The sequence below is a fragment of the Sceloporus undulatus genome, chromosome 9 (genome assembly GCF_019175285.1).
Source record: "Sceloporus undulatus isolate JIND9_A2432 ecotype Alabama chromosome 9, SceUnd_v1.1, whole genome shotgun sequence".
Taxonomy (NCBI): Eukaryota; Metazoa; Chordata; class Lepidosauria; order Squamata; family Phrynosomatidae; genus Sceloporus; species Sceloporus undulatus.
In genome coordinates, this window is record NC_056530.1 from 34,301,915 (window position 1) to 34,314,587 (window position 12,673).

The window sequence follows — 12,673 nt, forward strand, 5'->3', positions numbered from 1 at the left end:
TCAAACCTTTTGCTTTTAAATCCATCTGTTATCAATAGGATGGCCTTTACCAAGTCCTTAATCAGTGAAAGAAGATCTTTATTCAGCTGATAATTAAACGTAAGTGGTTTGCAAATTTGTATGTGAGCCTACAGGATATTTCCAATTTATGGCGACCCTAAGGGCAATCTATTATGGGATTTCCTTGGTAAGCTTTGTTCAGAGAAAGTTTGCTGTTGCTTACCTTTGAGGCTGAAAGCATGTGACTTGTGTCCAACATCACTCAATGGGTTTCATGGCCGAGTGGGAATCATACCCTGGTCTCCAGAGTCATGGTCCAGCATTCAAACCACTACGCTACACTGACAACAAGTTAGTGTCCTTTTAAAGGAACACTTCTGAGCTGGGTCTCTTACACTTGCTTCAGACCTCAGCAATGTTGACCTTCGATGGACACAGTCCATTTTGTTAATGTGCTTGAATTGTAGTGCCCAGAACTGGACACAAGATTCCAGTGAGGCCTGACCAAAGCAGAATAGATTGGTACTGTTACTTTCCTATGTTGTTATTGATGCAGCCTAGAACTGCATTGGCTTTCTTAGCTGCTGCATCACGTTGCTGACACATCCCTTTTGAATGTACCATCATCAAGGAGGCGTTCCCCATCCTATATCTGTGCATTTCTTTTTTACTGCCCAGGTATAGGATCCCTATTACAATTCGTTTTGTTAGTTTGGACCAGCTTTCTAATCTATTAAGGTCATTTTGAATTATGATCCTGTACTCGGAGGCGTTAGCTACTCCTCCCAATTTGGTGTTCTCTGTATAAGCATGTCCTCTATTCCATCTACAAGTTACTGTTAAAGATGTTGACTAGCACTGGGCCCAAATCAGAATCCTATGGTACCCCAGTAGTCACTTCTCTCCAGAATGAGAAGGAGCCATTGCTGAGCACCCTATGGGTTCATTCAATCAACTAAATCAGTTTTCTTGGTGCAGAATTGGATGCACTGCCCAAAAGTACAGTCCAATTGCCCTGTAACTGCACTAGAAGCACAGGCTGCTGCTGTGCCTTTTCACAGGAGGTTGGTTGACTGCAACACATTTAGCCCATGTTGCCCTTGACTGTCCCACTTCTCCCTGGCACCTTCGAGAAGAAAAAGAAGGCCTAATTCCCCTCCTAGTACTTTCTACTATTGTGTAATACCCATCACCACATAGAGAAACTGGTTTTAAAATAATTTATTGCTACCACCTTCTCTCCTGCCAGGTACATTCAGTTGTGATACCAGACAGACACATAAGAAAGACATATGCCACGGTTTTACCGCAAGACACTATTCCAGAGCAAAAGAGAGGGGCTTCTCAATGACCCCTCACACACACATTCCCACAGAGGGGGAAACTGAAACCTATGAAAGATGGTGAAGAATTCTCTCAGTTGGGTGTGCGCATTTTCCCTTGACCCCAGAAATACATGTGCGGTGAGTGCTAGGTGGGTTGGTATTATCACATTGTTCTGCGGAGGTCTACTACTTCGTCCTCCTGCTTCAAACAAAATGTCACCCATTCCATGTGCTCCTTGGGGTAGGTTTCATGGTTGCAGGGAAGAATACGAGGGAAGGGAGGGAGAAAGGTGAACAAGTTATAGCAGAACATTAAATACCATAGACCAAAGCAAAAACGCCACAGAAACCTGATGGAAATCCTCATGGGGAATATCTTTGGACACATTTAGACACTAATCTTTTTTAATCCATTATTTAAAAAAACTGGTTTAAATTGTGGTTGTGGTTTCACCTTAGACACTCCTAGGACTTGCAACATTTCAAGTAAGTACAAGGAGAATCTCTTGGTTACTTGTCATCAGTACACTACTTTCATCCTACCTTGGAAAGTTATAGAAATGAAACAGATTTAAACAGTTGACTTTAAACATCCATTGTGTAAATACATTTTTATGCATTTTAAGAAACAACCCACACCTCTACAAATTATCCAGAAAGCAACCTGAGAGCAATAGCTATATTCCAAGAATATAGCCTCCACCATCCCCTTTCTGCATGGTAAAAATCTCTCAGCAGTTCCACTAACAGACAACTATAGTCCTTCCAGAAAACAAAACCACACAGATAACTCCTGGCCGGCTTCCTTTATAATGGCCAGCCTGTCATTTCTGCCTCTTGTAGATCAACTGGGCTAGGCCAAGGAAGATTTGGCTAGGCAGGCGGATAGCATGCTGAGCAATAAGGCCCAACAAACGCTGGTAGCTGGTTTCCTCGTACTGCTGGTAGACAGCTTTCAAGTCCAACGCCTCATAGAGTTGCTTCACACGTACAACTTTGTCTGGATCGTTTTGTCCATAATTCTCCTAGGAAGGCAAGAGAATTTGGAAACTAGTATTAGACCAAGCTGAGACATATAAATCACAATTCCTTTCTCTTCTCCCTTTCGCTCAAAATGTTTCTGAACATAACAGTTTACTCCTGCGGATGTGGAAATAACATTTAGCCTTAAGACTTTGTGAATAGAATGAATGTTATTTCAACATTGACAGGCATAAATTGTTATGTTCAGACATATTTTGACTTAATAACTTAAGTCATATTCCATGAAATAATCATGGAAAAGTTACCATTTGGACTTCAATTACCAGAATTCTCCAGTGAAAATATTGTCAGCGCTCATAAAAGTTGAGGACTGTAGTTCAAAAACATAACTTCTCTCAGTCCTTACAAAACAGCCCAATTTCACAGTTTCTCCACAATCCTGCCAATGAGATATTTTAATCCCATCAAAAGGATTATTCCTGTTTTAATATTAAAACAATTAAAATATTTAATGCAATTATTGTCTTCTGTAGTTTTCCTTTCCCTGCCTTCAGGTAATTCAGTCTTTAGAAACAATTTTAGGCATCCTAAAAGTGTTTTTCTAATTAAACTGTTAATTTTCATTCTTGATTAATTTTTGTATACCCTGTCAGTGCTTATTATAACTTGGGCCAGGGTGTTGCCAAACTTTAAAATCCCATTTTGGCACCTGATGAAGAGTAAGTAACTATGGCCTGTTACAGACTGCCAAAATAAAGCTGCTTGGGGTCTCTTTGGAGGTATGCTATTTAAATGATGCATGGGTCCAAGAGTCCGGAGGTCGCGCCAAAGCCACACTCCATTCCTAAGCACTGGAGGGCAGCTTTGGTGCAGCTTCCGGATTCTTAGGGTGCATGCATCATTTAAACAGCATACCTCCAAAGAGACCCCAAGCAGCTTTATTTTGGCAATCTGTAACAGGCCTAAGTTCCTTCTTGAAATACAAGCAAAGGTACAAACACAGATACTGCACCAATGTCCAATCCCAGGACATATTTGACTACCTTCTACCTACTGGGACAGAGCAGGGTAAGAGGACAGATTTGACTACGTTCTACCTACAGGGATAGAGCAGGGTAAAGAGATCTCAGTAAATTCAAGTAGCAAATGAATCATAAATGAGGGAGGAGGGGAAAAGAGAAGGAGAAGAGCTCCTGAACCACAGGGCTTGGGGGAAAAGGGCTACAGAACATTAGCAATTTTAATACAGTATAATAGCCACTACCACAAAACGATCCTATAGCTGCCTTACGCAGAATTAACTCAGAGGTCCTCCACCAGTTTTGCTTCCTCCAGCCTTTCCTGAGCCTGGGGCTCCTTTGGATATATTGGACTATAACTCTCATCAGCCCCTCCAGCCAGCATGGTGGGATGATGTGACTTATTAACAAAGTAGAAAGACAGCACTTTGGAGAAAGGCTGGCCTACTTTGAATTACACCAGTTCCATGGGATCTTGCTATGGATTGGTATCAAAGATCCTTTTCAATGGAGATTCTTGAGACAGGACCTTGTGCATCATGGGTGGGGAACTTCAGGGACTGCAGCTGAATCTGGCCCTCTGGATTTCCTCAAGTGTTCACGTCTCCTTCCCCATGACACCATAATTCAGCAGTTTCCCAGTGTCTCTCTCCCTACCCCAATATATGTAATTGCTTGGGTTTAAATTTTTAAAGAGTGTTTTTAGTTTGTTCTTAAAAGTTTTATTCTATGTATTGCTTTAAATGTTTTTATCCAGTGTGTTTCACCTTGTGGGCCCTGGCAGGCTAAGAGGTATATATTAGATGTCTTAAATAAAATACAGTGGGCTGTTCCCTTACGCAGAGGATCCATTCCGGACTCCCTCACATGTATGGGAAAAAATACATATGCTCAAGCCCCATTAGAAGTAATGGGGCTCATGCCCATAGTGTGGCGCAGGGCCCGCACCCCATTACTTCTTACAGGCTTCTTCCAGTGCGGGCTTCCAGCATATGCTGGAAGCTGCGTAAGGCACGCCGCGTATAACGCAGGCACACTGTAAATAAATAAATAAATTCTCAGAAGATATCTCTGCTTCTCCCCTCCCACCAACCTCCATTTTACCTCTAGAACACGCCGCTGTTCTGCTGAGACTCGTTTCAAGCACTGCACCACCAGCCAACTGCACTTGTTGTCCTCAATGTCAGTTCCAATCTTTCCCGTCACAGCAGGATCACCAAAGCAGTCAAGGAAATCATCCTGCAAGAAGGTGGGCATCATAAGTGGGTGATGACTGTTGGCCTCACAAGATAGATGCTGGAGACAACAGTTCCTTCTTAGCCACTCTAGCCTCCCCATTCTCCTTTTTGAGAACAGAGTTGTCTGTACGCAAGTGTCCAGCAACCTGTTGTTTAACCCTCAACTTCCTGTTACATTCAGGTGTGGTCAAGACTGATGAATAGTTTATCCATATATATCAATGGAATGACAACCCAAATAAATATGTTATATAGATAGATAGATAGATAGAGAGAGAGAGAGAGAGAGAGAATCATAGGATCACAGAGCTGGAAGAGACCGCATGGGCCATCCAGTCCAACCCCCTGCCATGCAGGAACTCTCAGTCAAAGCATCCCCAACAGATGGCCATCCAGCCTCTGCTGAAAGACCTCATAGGAGGTAGACTCCACTACACTCCGAGGGAGTGTGTTCCACTGTCGAAAAGCCCTTACTGTCAGGAAATACTTCCGAATGTTGAGGTGGAATCTCTTTTCCTGTAGCTTGCATCCATTGCTCCAGGTCCTAGTCTCTGGAGCAGCAGAAAACAAGTCAGCTCCCTCCTCAGTATGGCATCCCTTCAAGTATTTAAACAGGGCTATCATATCACCTCTTAACCTTCTCTTCTCCAGGCTAAACATCCCCAGCTCCTTAAGTCATTCCTCATAGAACATGGTTTCCAGACCTTTCACCATTTTAGTCACTCCAGTTTTTCAACATCCTTTTTGAATTGTGGTGCCCAGAACTGGACACAATATTCCAGGTGGCGCCTGACCAGAGCAGAATAGAGTGGCACTATTACTTCCCTTGATCTAGACACTATACTTCTATTGATGCAGCCTAAAATCGCATTGGCCTTGTTAGCTGCCGCATCGCACTGTTGACTCATGTTCAACTTGTGGTTTACTTGGACTCCCAGATCCCTTTCACACGTATAAATCTCATTCAGCCAGGTGTCCCCCATCCTATATCTGTGCATTTCATTTTTCCACCCTAAGTGCAGTAACGTTTCGCCAGCATCTGTGGCTGCCAGCTACAGATGCTGGTGAAACATCAGGAATAAACTCTTATAGAACATGGCCACATAGCCCGAAAAACACACAAAAGACTATGCCGGCCATGAAAGCCTTCAACTTCACAAAGTAATTATTGTTTGATTCTTGGTTTTTATGTTGTATCAAAATGACAATTAAAAAAAATAACACTGAGTGTTCTGTTGCAGGTTTTGTAGCCCCAAAGGTACCAGCCATGCCTCCCCCCCCCCAAAAAAAAAAACCCTGTAGGGAATAGAAAACCTCAAAGGCAAGGTGGCTGAGATGAACTAAAGAAAAAGGAAAATAAGATTACCACTAAGCATGGTTAGAGGCAGAGTTGGGAAGCTGCTTTTCTGTAATACAGTTGCCAGAATCCCTCTCACACATAGCTTTTTCCAAACTCCAATATAGGTTATGTGCTGTACATAGTTGTACGTTTTCTAAGAAACCTGTTCTAATAAACCTTTACCCTCATTATGCAATTTTCACGGAAGGGAACAGGAGGAAGGCAGAGAAGAATAAGGAAGGCTGTTGGGCAAAAGATAGGTTATTAGCTTATCTCCCCTGTTTTAAAGGTCACAAGCTGGAACCAGCCATGTGTCCCTTTAGAGAAATAACATAAGCACCATTAATTTGTTCACTGTGGATAAGGGGCTCTATCAGTCTTCAGAGGAACCACCTGGTGTGGAATATGGGATGCTTGAAAATGCCAGTTTATTTTAAACAGCAAAGACTCTAGTCCTCATGGGGTTAATCTTTAAAAGGATATCGAAAATCTGAAAAAAAGAAGGCTGAGAGAGCAAAGCAAACAGTAGTCCAGGATAGCTTGTCCTCTGAACCCTGATAGCTAGGATTCAAACCTACCACATGTCTTACTCCTTGGCAAACAACCCCCCTCCCCAAATAGCAACATAAGGAAGAAGGAGATGATGTACCTGAATTTGAAAGAATTCACCCATCTCCAGTAAGATAGTCTTGGCATGAGAATGCTCTTCTTCACTATCAATGCCTGCCTAGAGGAGGAAAAGCAGAGCGCAAAAAGTTATGGCTGGCACTCTTCTGATAGAAAAACAGCTCTGAGGAGCCTGGCCAAGATCTGCAAATTCACAAGGGGAAAAGATAAAGCCATGCCACCCTGGTACTTTAAAGGACTGGCTCCTCCCAAAATACTGTATGCCTACATCTGTGATGGCCTTCTTCAGTATTTCCTGAATTGGAAGCAGGAAGGGCAGGGATGAAGAACATGGCTATCTTGGTGGTGACACAACAGGTTAGAGAAACTGTTTCCCAGGAGAGGATAATCATTTCCCCTTTCCCAGTGGTGTGGTGATGTAATTTTAGACTCAGGTTTTATGGCTTATGAGAAGGGCATGTATACTCTTCCTTAGATCAGGGTAAGATATATCCTGCAAGGTGCATGTAACCCCAAGGGATGACTTTTGGCCCAAGACCCTTGTGCAAGGTCAAAACCTCTTTTTCTACATGCCTACTAGGGGGTGCGGAGGCATTTCCCCCACACTGGGAGGTGGCTGCATCGTTTTAGGGTCAGGAAAGGCCTGTTAAAAATGAAACAAAATATAACAGAAACAAACTCTTCTAGTCACATCTTGTTATGAAAAAGGGCATCTGCTGGACCTAAAATGGTCTTAATACACAGTGAACATACCCCACACAGTCCTAATGGGTGTTGGGGGCAACAATCATTTTTTCTGGTGGTGTACTCCCTCTGAGTTCTCTTAGGGAACTAATGTGCCCCTCTAGCCCCCCACAGTTGACCACTCCTGCCTCAGATGGTAATATTCATGGCTTCACTCATTTCAACATGTAGCTGGCCTGTATTTAGGGAACCTCATGGCTCACCCTCTTTAGTTGACAGTGCACTGCCTCAGAGTCCTACTATTATATTCCGTGACAACTCCCTATTAATGTTCAGCAGTTGAGTAAGGCCAGTTTCATCCCTGCAGGCATTTCATAACTAGGGAGCTATGGCTTAATCTGTTGATATTAGTTTTTTAAAATGCATTGTTGATGATAATCCTGCTACTATTGCTGTTTTGGCAGGGTGTGTGTATAAGCTGCTTATAAAAATGTGCTACTGCAAGATTCAACAGCTATCTCTACCAACTAAATAAAAATAAAAATAGATAAAAATATACAGTAAAGCCGTGAATCAAACTCTTAAACTCACTCACTACTGTCTTCACAACAAACAAAAGGCTACCCAGCCCCTGCAATGTCCAATCTTCCACCCAGCCCAAATAGCGCACTGAGCCCTTACTCACCATGTACATAGCAGCTGCCACTGGGAGGTAGAAGGAATAGAATGCTGTCTTGTATTTTACAATTGCCTTGTACCTGTCAAAGAAGGTATCCAAATCAGCAACAACATGGCTTCAATTTGATCTAGGTATCTTCCAGATCTATGATTCTGTTTCTGAATGCCACACTGTTTCCTTTTCAAATTCCCACCACACTCTAGTTTGACATTTTCAGTAGTGGAGTCTCCTTCTTTGGAGATTTTTAAACAGAGGCTGGATGGCCATCTGTCGGAGGTGCTTTGATTGTGATTTCCTGCATGGCAGAATGGGGTTGGACTGGATGGCCCTTGTGGTCTCTTCCAACTCTACAATTAATGGCTCTCTCCATTTGGATTTTTAAAATGTGTTTGTTGGAATTTTAATGCATATCTTATTGTGTTAAAGGTGGGAAGGAATTCACTAATTATGAGGCAGATGCTCTCTGTTGTTGTGTACCTTCAAGTCGTTTGTGACTTACAGTGATTCTAAGGCCATGGGGTTTTCTGGAAAGTTTCAGAGGGGCTTTGCAACTGTCATCCTCTGAGGCTGAGAGAGTGTGACTTGCCCAACATCTCCCACTGGATTTCCTTGGCTGAGATGGGATTCAAAACTTGGCCTCCAGAGTTGTAGTCCAGTACTCAAATCATTATGCCATGCTGACTCCACACTATGATATTTTTAAAGTTTTACCAAGACCAAGATCTTGATGAAAAATTTTCTCAAGCAAAAGAATATGCAGCTAAATGTGTTTTGCATGTTAATGTCTTCTTCTTCATTATAAGATGTTTTGTTGTTCTTTTCAACAAAAGAATACAAAATCTTCACAGCTTCCTTAGAATCATAGAGTTGGAAGAGACCACAAGGGCCATCCAGTCCAACCCTCTGCCATGCAGGAAATCACAATCAAAGCATCCCCAACAGATGGCCATCCAGCCTCTGCTTAAATACCTCCAAGGAAGGAGACAGTGTGTATTCCACTGTCGAACAGCCCTTACTGTCAGGCTGTTCCTCCTAATGTTGAGGTGGAATCTCTTTTCCTGTAGCTTGCATCCATTGTTCCAGGTCCTAGTCTCTGCAACAGCAGAAAACAAGCTTGCTCCCTACTCAATGTGACATCCCTTCAAATATTTAAACAGGGCTATCATTTCTCACCTCTCTTCAGTGAAGCGTTTCAGATCTACTGGTGGTGCAGAAATAAGGTCAAGAGCTTGCCCTAGTTCTGTCTGATAAGTTGTCTAGGGAGCAAAGAGACAAGAGGTAGTGAAATGGAAGACACATTGGTAGAAATTCAAAAAGGGAGAGGATAAGGAAAAAAAATATTAGTACCAATCAAAGACATGCTATCCACCAGATCTATTCCAACCCCATCCTAACAATATTAATCCCAAGCAAGATAATAAGAGGTTGATTTTTAAGAAGGACAGGTTGTTTACCTGTAACTGTAGTTCTTCGAGTGGTCATCTGCGAATCCACACAAATGGGTTATTCTGTGCCTGCGCAGCATTTCTGGATCCTACTGGAATCGCTAGGGAAGACTTTTTGGTGGTAGCTCCGTCCACCCTCTATATAGGCAGGAGGTTTTCCTGCCCTTTCTCAGTTCCAAAATTGGTCCGCCATAAGAGCATACAAGGAAAAGAGAAGGGCACGACAGAGGGGAGGATGGGCAGGATTTGTGTGGATTCGCAGATGACCAATCGAAGAACTACAGTTACAGGTAAGCAACCTGTCCTCCTTCTTCGTGGTCTCTGCGAAGCACACAAATGGGTTAGACTGGCAAGCTTCTCCCATTGTGGAGGAGGGAGTGTCCTGGCAATAAACAATTATTAAACCAGAAACAGCACAAGTGTCATGTTTGACAGGTGCCAACTAACCTTATTGCATTTCAGAAAGGAGAACAGCTCTGCCAAAGGCTGCTTTACGTTGGTGTCTGGTATCAAGTCTGCAGTGCTTGATAAAGGTCAGAAGTTGTGACCATACCACAGCCTTGCAAAGGGAACTCCAAAGAGGAAGGTTGAAGATGAAGCTACCGCCCTGGTGGAATGGGCTCAAATTCAAGCAGGCGGAGTCTTCCCAAGAATCTCATAAGAGAGGAGGATTGTGGAAGTCACCCATTTGGAGAAACGTTGAGGTGTGACTGGAAGCCTCATCTTGGGGTTGGAATAGCAAACGAAAAGTCTGGGGGAACAACGAGAGGATGCAGTCCTGTCGAGGTAGAATGCTAGCGCCCGCCTGACATCGAGGGAGTGGAGTCGGCGCTCAGTGTCAGTGGTCAGGTTCGGTGCTAGCGTCAGCAGGATGATATCCTGGCTGAGATGAAAAGCGGACACAACTTTTGGTAGAAAGGAAATGTCCAGACGGAGGAGGACTTTGTCCTTAAAAAATTTCAGGTACGGAGAATCCGTACGGAGGGCACAGAGTTCACTGGCACAGCATGCCGAGGTGATGGCTACCAAAAAGGCTGTCTTCCAAGCGAAGAGCCTGAAGTCCCAGAAAGCCAGAGGTTCAAATGGTGAGGTAGCAAGTGCTGCTAAGGCGAGTTGGAGGTCCCAAGTCAGGATAGGGATCACTGCTGGCGGTCTTAGGTTGGCAAGGCCTTTGAAAAACCTCTTCACAAATGGGTCAGTGAAGAAGGATTTGCTGCCGGAAAATTGAAAGTGTGCACAGATGGCCGTGATCTCATGCGCATCTCCCTGTTCTTTCTGGCCTGTGGAGTGAAGGCCATGCAATGAGGGCAGGAAGCAGGGACATGGCAAGTGTCTGTCAAGTGTCAGGATGTTGGTCCCACAGTTGGAGCACTTTTTAAAACAGTGTGAGGACATTTTCCAACAAAGCCAAGGGACAAAAAGAGAGAATGGTCGAGGAGTCCGAGTTGTGATTTGGACTTGTCCAAAACCAAGTCCAAATCACAATCCAAAAGTCGTCAAAGGCAAAATGATGTCAGCAAACGCAGTAAACAAAAGCGAAAGCTAAGCAAGGAGCGATTCCTGAACGAGGTTCCTAAGCTGCTCACGTGGCAGACAAAAGGAACTGAGAAAGGGCAGGAAGACCTCTTGCCTATATAGAGGGTGGGCAGAGCTACCGCCAAAAAATCTTCCCTAGCGATTCCAGTAGGATCCGGAAATGCTGCGCAGGCGCAGAATAACCCATTTGTGTGCTTCGCAGAGACCATGAAGAAGAAGTGCAGATTCTTTGGCTTACTTGTTCATTAGTCTGACACTTAAACCAGTACTAGCCTATACACAATTAATCTAAATATATGGTAATTTAAATGAGGCATACTAGAAAAAGAAGCGGTTGAAATGAATTGGATTTTATGCCCAACCCAGTGGATTAAATTCCACAATCAGGGATATAAAAGGAGAAGGGGATATTCAATTCCCATTCAAAACCCCAAGTTTCTTGCCCTGCTGGACTAGCTTCTAAAAGCAGTGAGATACAATGTCGTTTCTTCCAAAAAAAACCCCTATAGTTTAGAATCCTGGTATTATAATAATAATTAAGTCCTACTGAACCCACCTGGAGGAACAGCTCCAATAGGTTCAGATAATATGGCTGACTGCGGCAATATCTTCTCAGCAGCCGGTAGATGCTTGCTTCCAGCAAAAAAGAGTCATTCACAGCATCCAATCCAATTCCTTCCTGAGGGGATGAGGGGGGAAAAAGAGAGAAAAGGTAAAATAAGGAACTACAGCAGAACAAAGTTAAGGTACATGTCATTCTGATAGAAGGCTATCATTGTGAGATTTTACTACAACTAATAATGTTGTTGTTGTGCATCTTCAAGTTGTTTTATACTTATGGTGATCCTTAGGCCAATCTATAATGGGGTTTTCTTGGCAAAATTTGTTCAGAGGAGGTTTGGCATTATTTCCCCCTGAAGCTTGAGAGTATGTGACTTTCCCATGGTCAACCAGTGGGTTTCATGGCAGAGCTGGGAATTGATCCCTGGTCTCCAGAGTCATAGTTCAACACTCAAACCACTACACCACACTGTCTTATCCAATAATAATAGTGCCTCCAAGTATGTACAGCGTGTTTTCTTTCAGCATAGTCAGGCTCCCAAAGATGGGTCATTGCACATTATGCTTCAACTGTCTTTCTGCAGTCATCAGAAAAGATAATACCCACCTCAGATGACTTTTAGGGGTAGACAAATTAACAGAGGAGAAGGGTATCAATGAATATATATTCTCTCTAGGATCAGAGGACATATGGTTTTGTTTATCAGTAGATGGGGAACAGACTGGCAGACCACTGCTATGTTCATGTCCACCTTGCAGGCTTCTCCATTGAGAAATCTGGCTGAGATGAGAACATAATGATGGCCTGATCCAGCAAGGTCTGATGGTCTGATTCAACAAGGTCTGATCCAGCAAGGCTCTTCTTATAAACTCAGTGGTCCCATTGCATTCCACATGCAGTACCTTACATCTAAGTAAAGACATATGCAGTCGGCAATACTGAGAAAAATATTTATTGGTCCTAAGTTTTCCATTGATGCATTTCCATTCAAAGTTGCTTGCAAGCACTCTAACTCCTCAGGTTTTAGTTTCACCTGCCAAATACAGCCTTCTCCGTCCTGGTACCCTCCAGATGTCTCAGACTATAGTGTCAGCTGAGATTGATTGGAGTTTTAGTTTAAGACACTAGGTCAGGCAGGGCTGAGAGTCTAGGATTTACATATGAATGCTGAATAGCTGCATCTCATAGATTTTAAGAAGCATCTCCCACAAACCAGTCTTCTTGCATCCATAAAA

At 43.2% G+C, this 12,673-nt stretch overlaps 1 protein-coding gene across 1 annotated transcript in view; it reads right to left on the bottom strand.

Moving 5' to 3' along the window:
* Positions 1-1,206: 1,206 nt before the first annotated feature.
* The window catches only part of FDPS (farnesyl diphosphate synthase), a 19,543-nt gene continuing 8,076 nt past the window's right edge, over positions 1,207-12,673 (bottom strand). Inside the window, exons 4-9 of the mRNA XM_042440962.1 lie at positions 11,433-11,555; positions 9,069-9,151; positions 7,902-7,974; positions 6,555-6,632; positions 4,433-4,567; positions 1,207-2,350 (exon numbers count right to left, since the gene is read on the bottom strand). Of these exons, the coding sequence (XP_042296896.1) occupies positions 2,150-2,350; positions 4,433-4,567; positions 6,555-6,632; positions 7,902-7,974; positions 9,069-9,151; positions 11,433-11,555 (693 nt within the window). The 3' untranslated portion in view covers positions 1,207-2,149. The remainder of the gene's footprint in view (positions 2,351-4,432; positions 4,568-6,554; positions 6,633-7,901; positions 7,975-9,068; positions 9,152-11,432; positions 11,556-12,673) is intronic.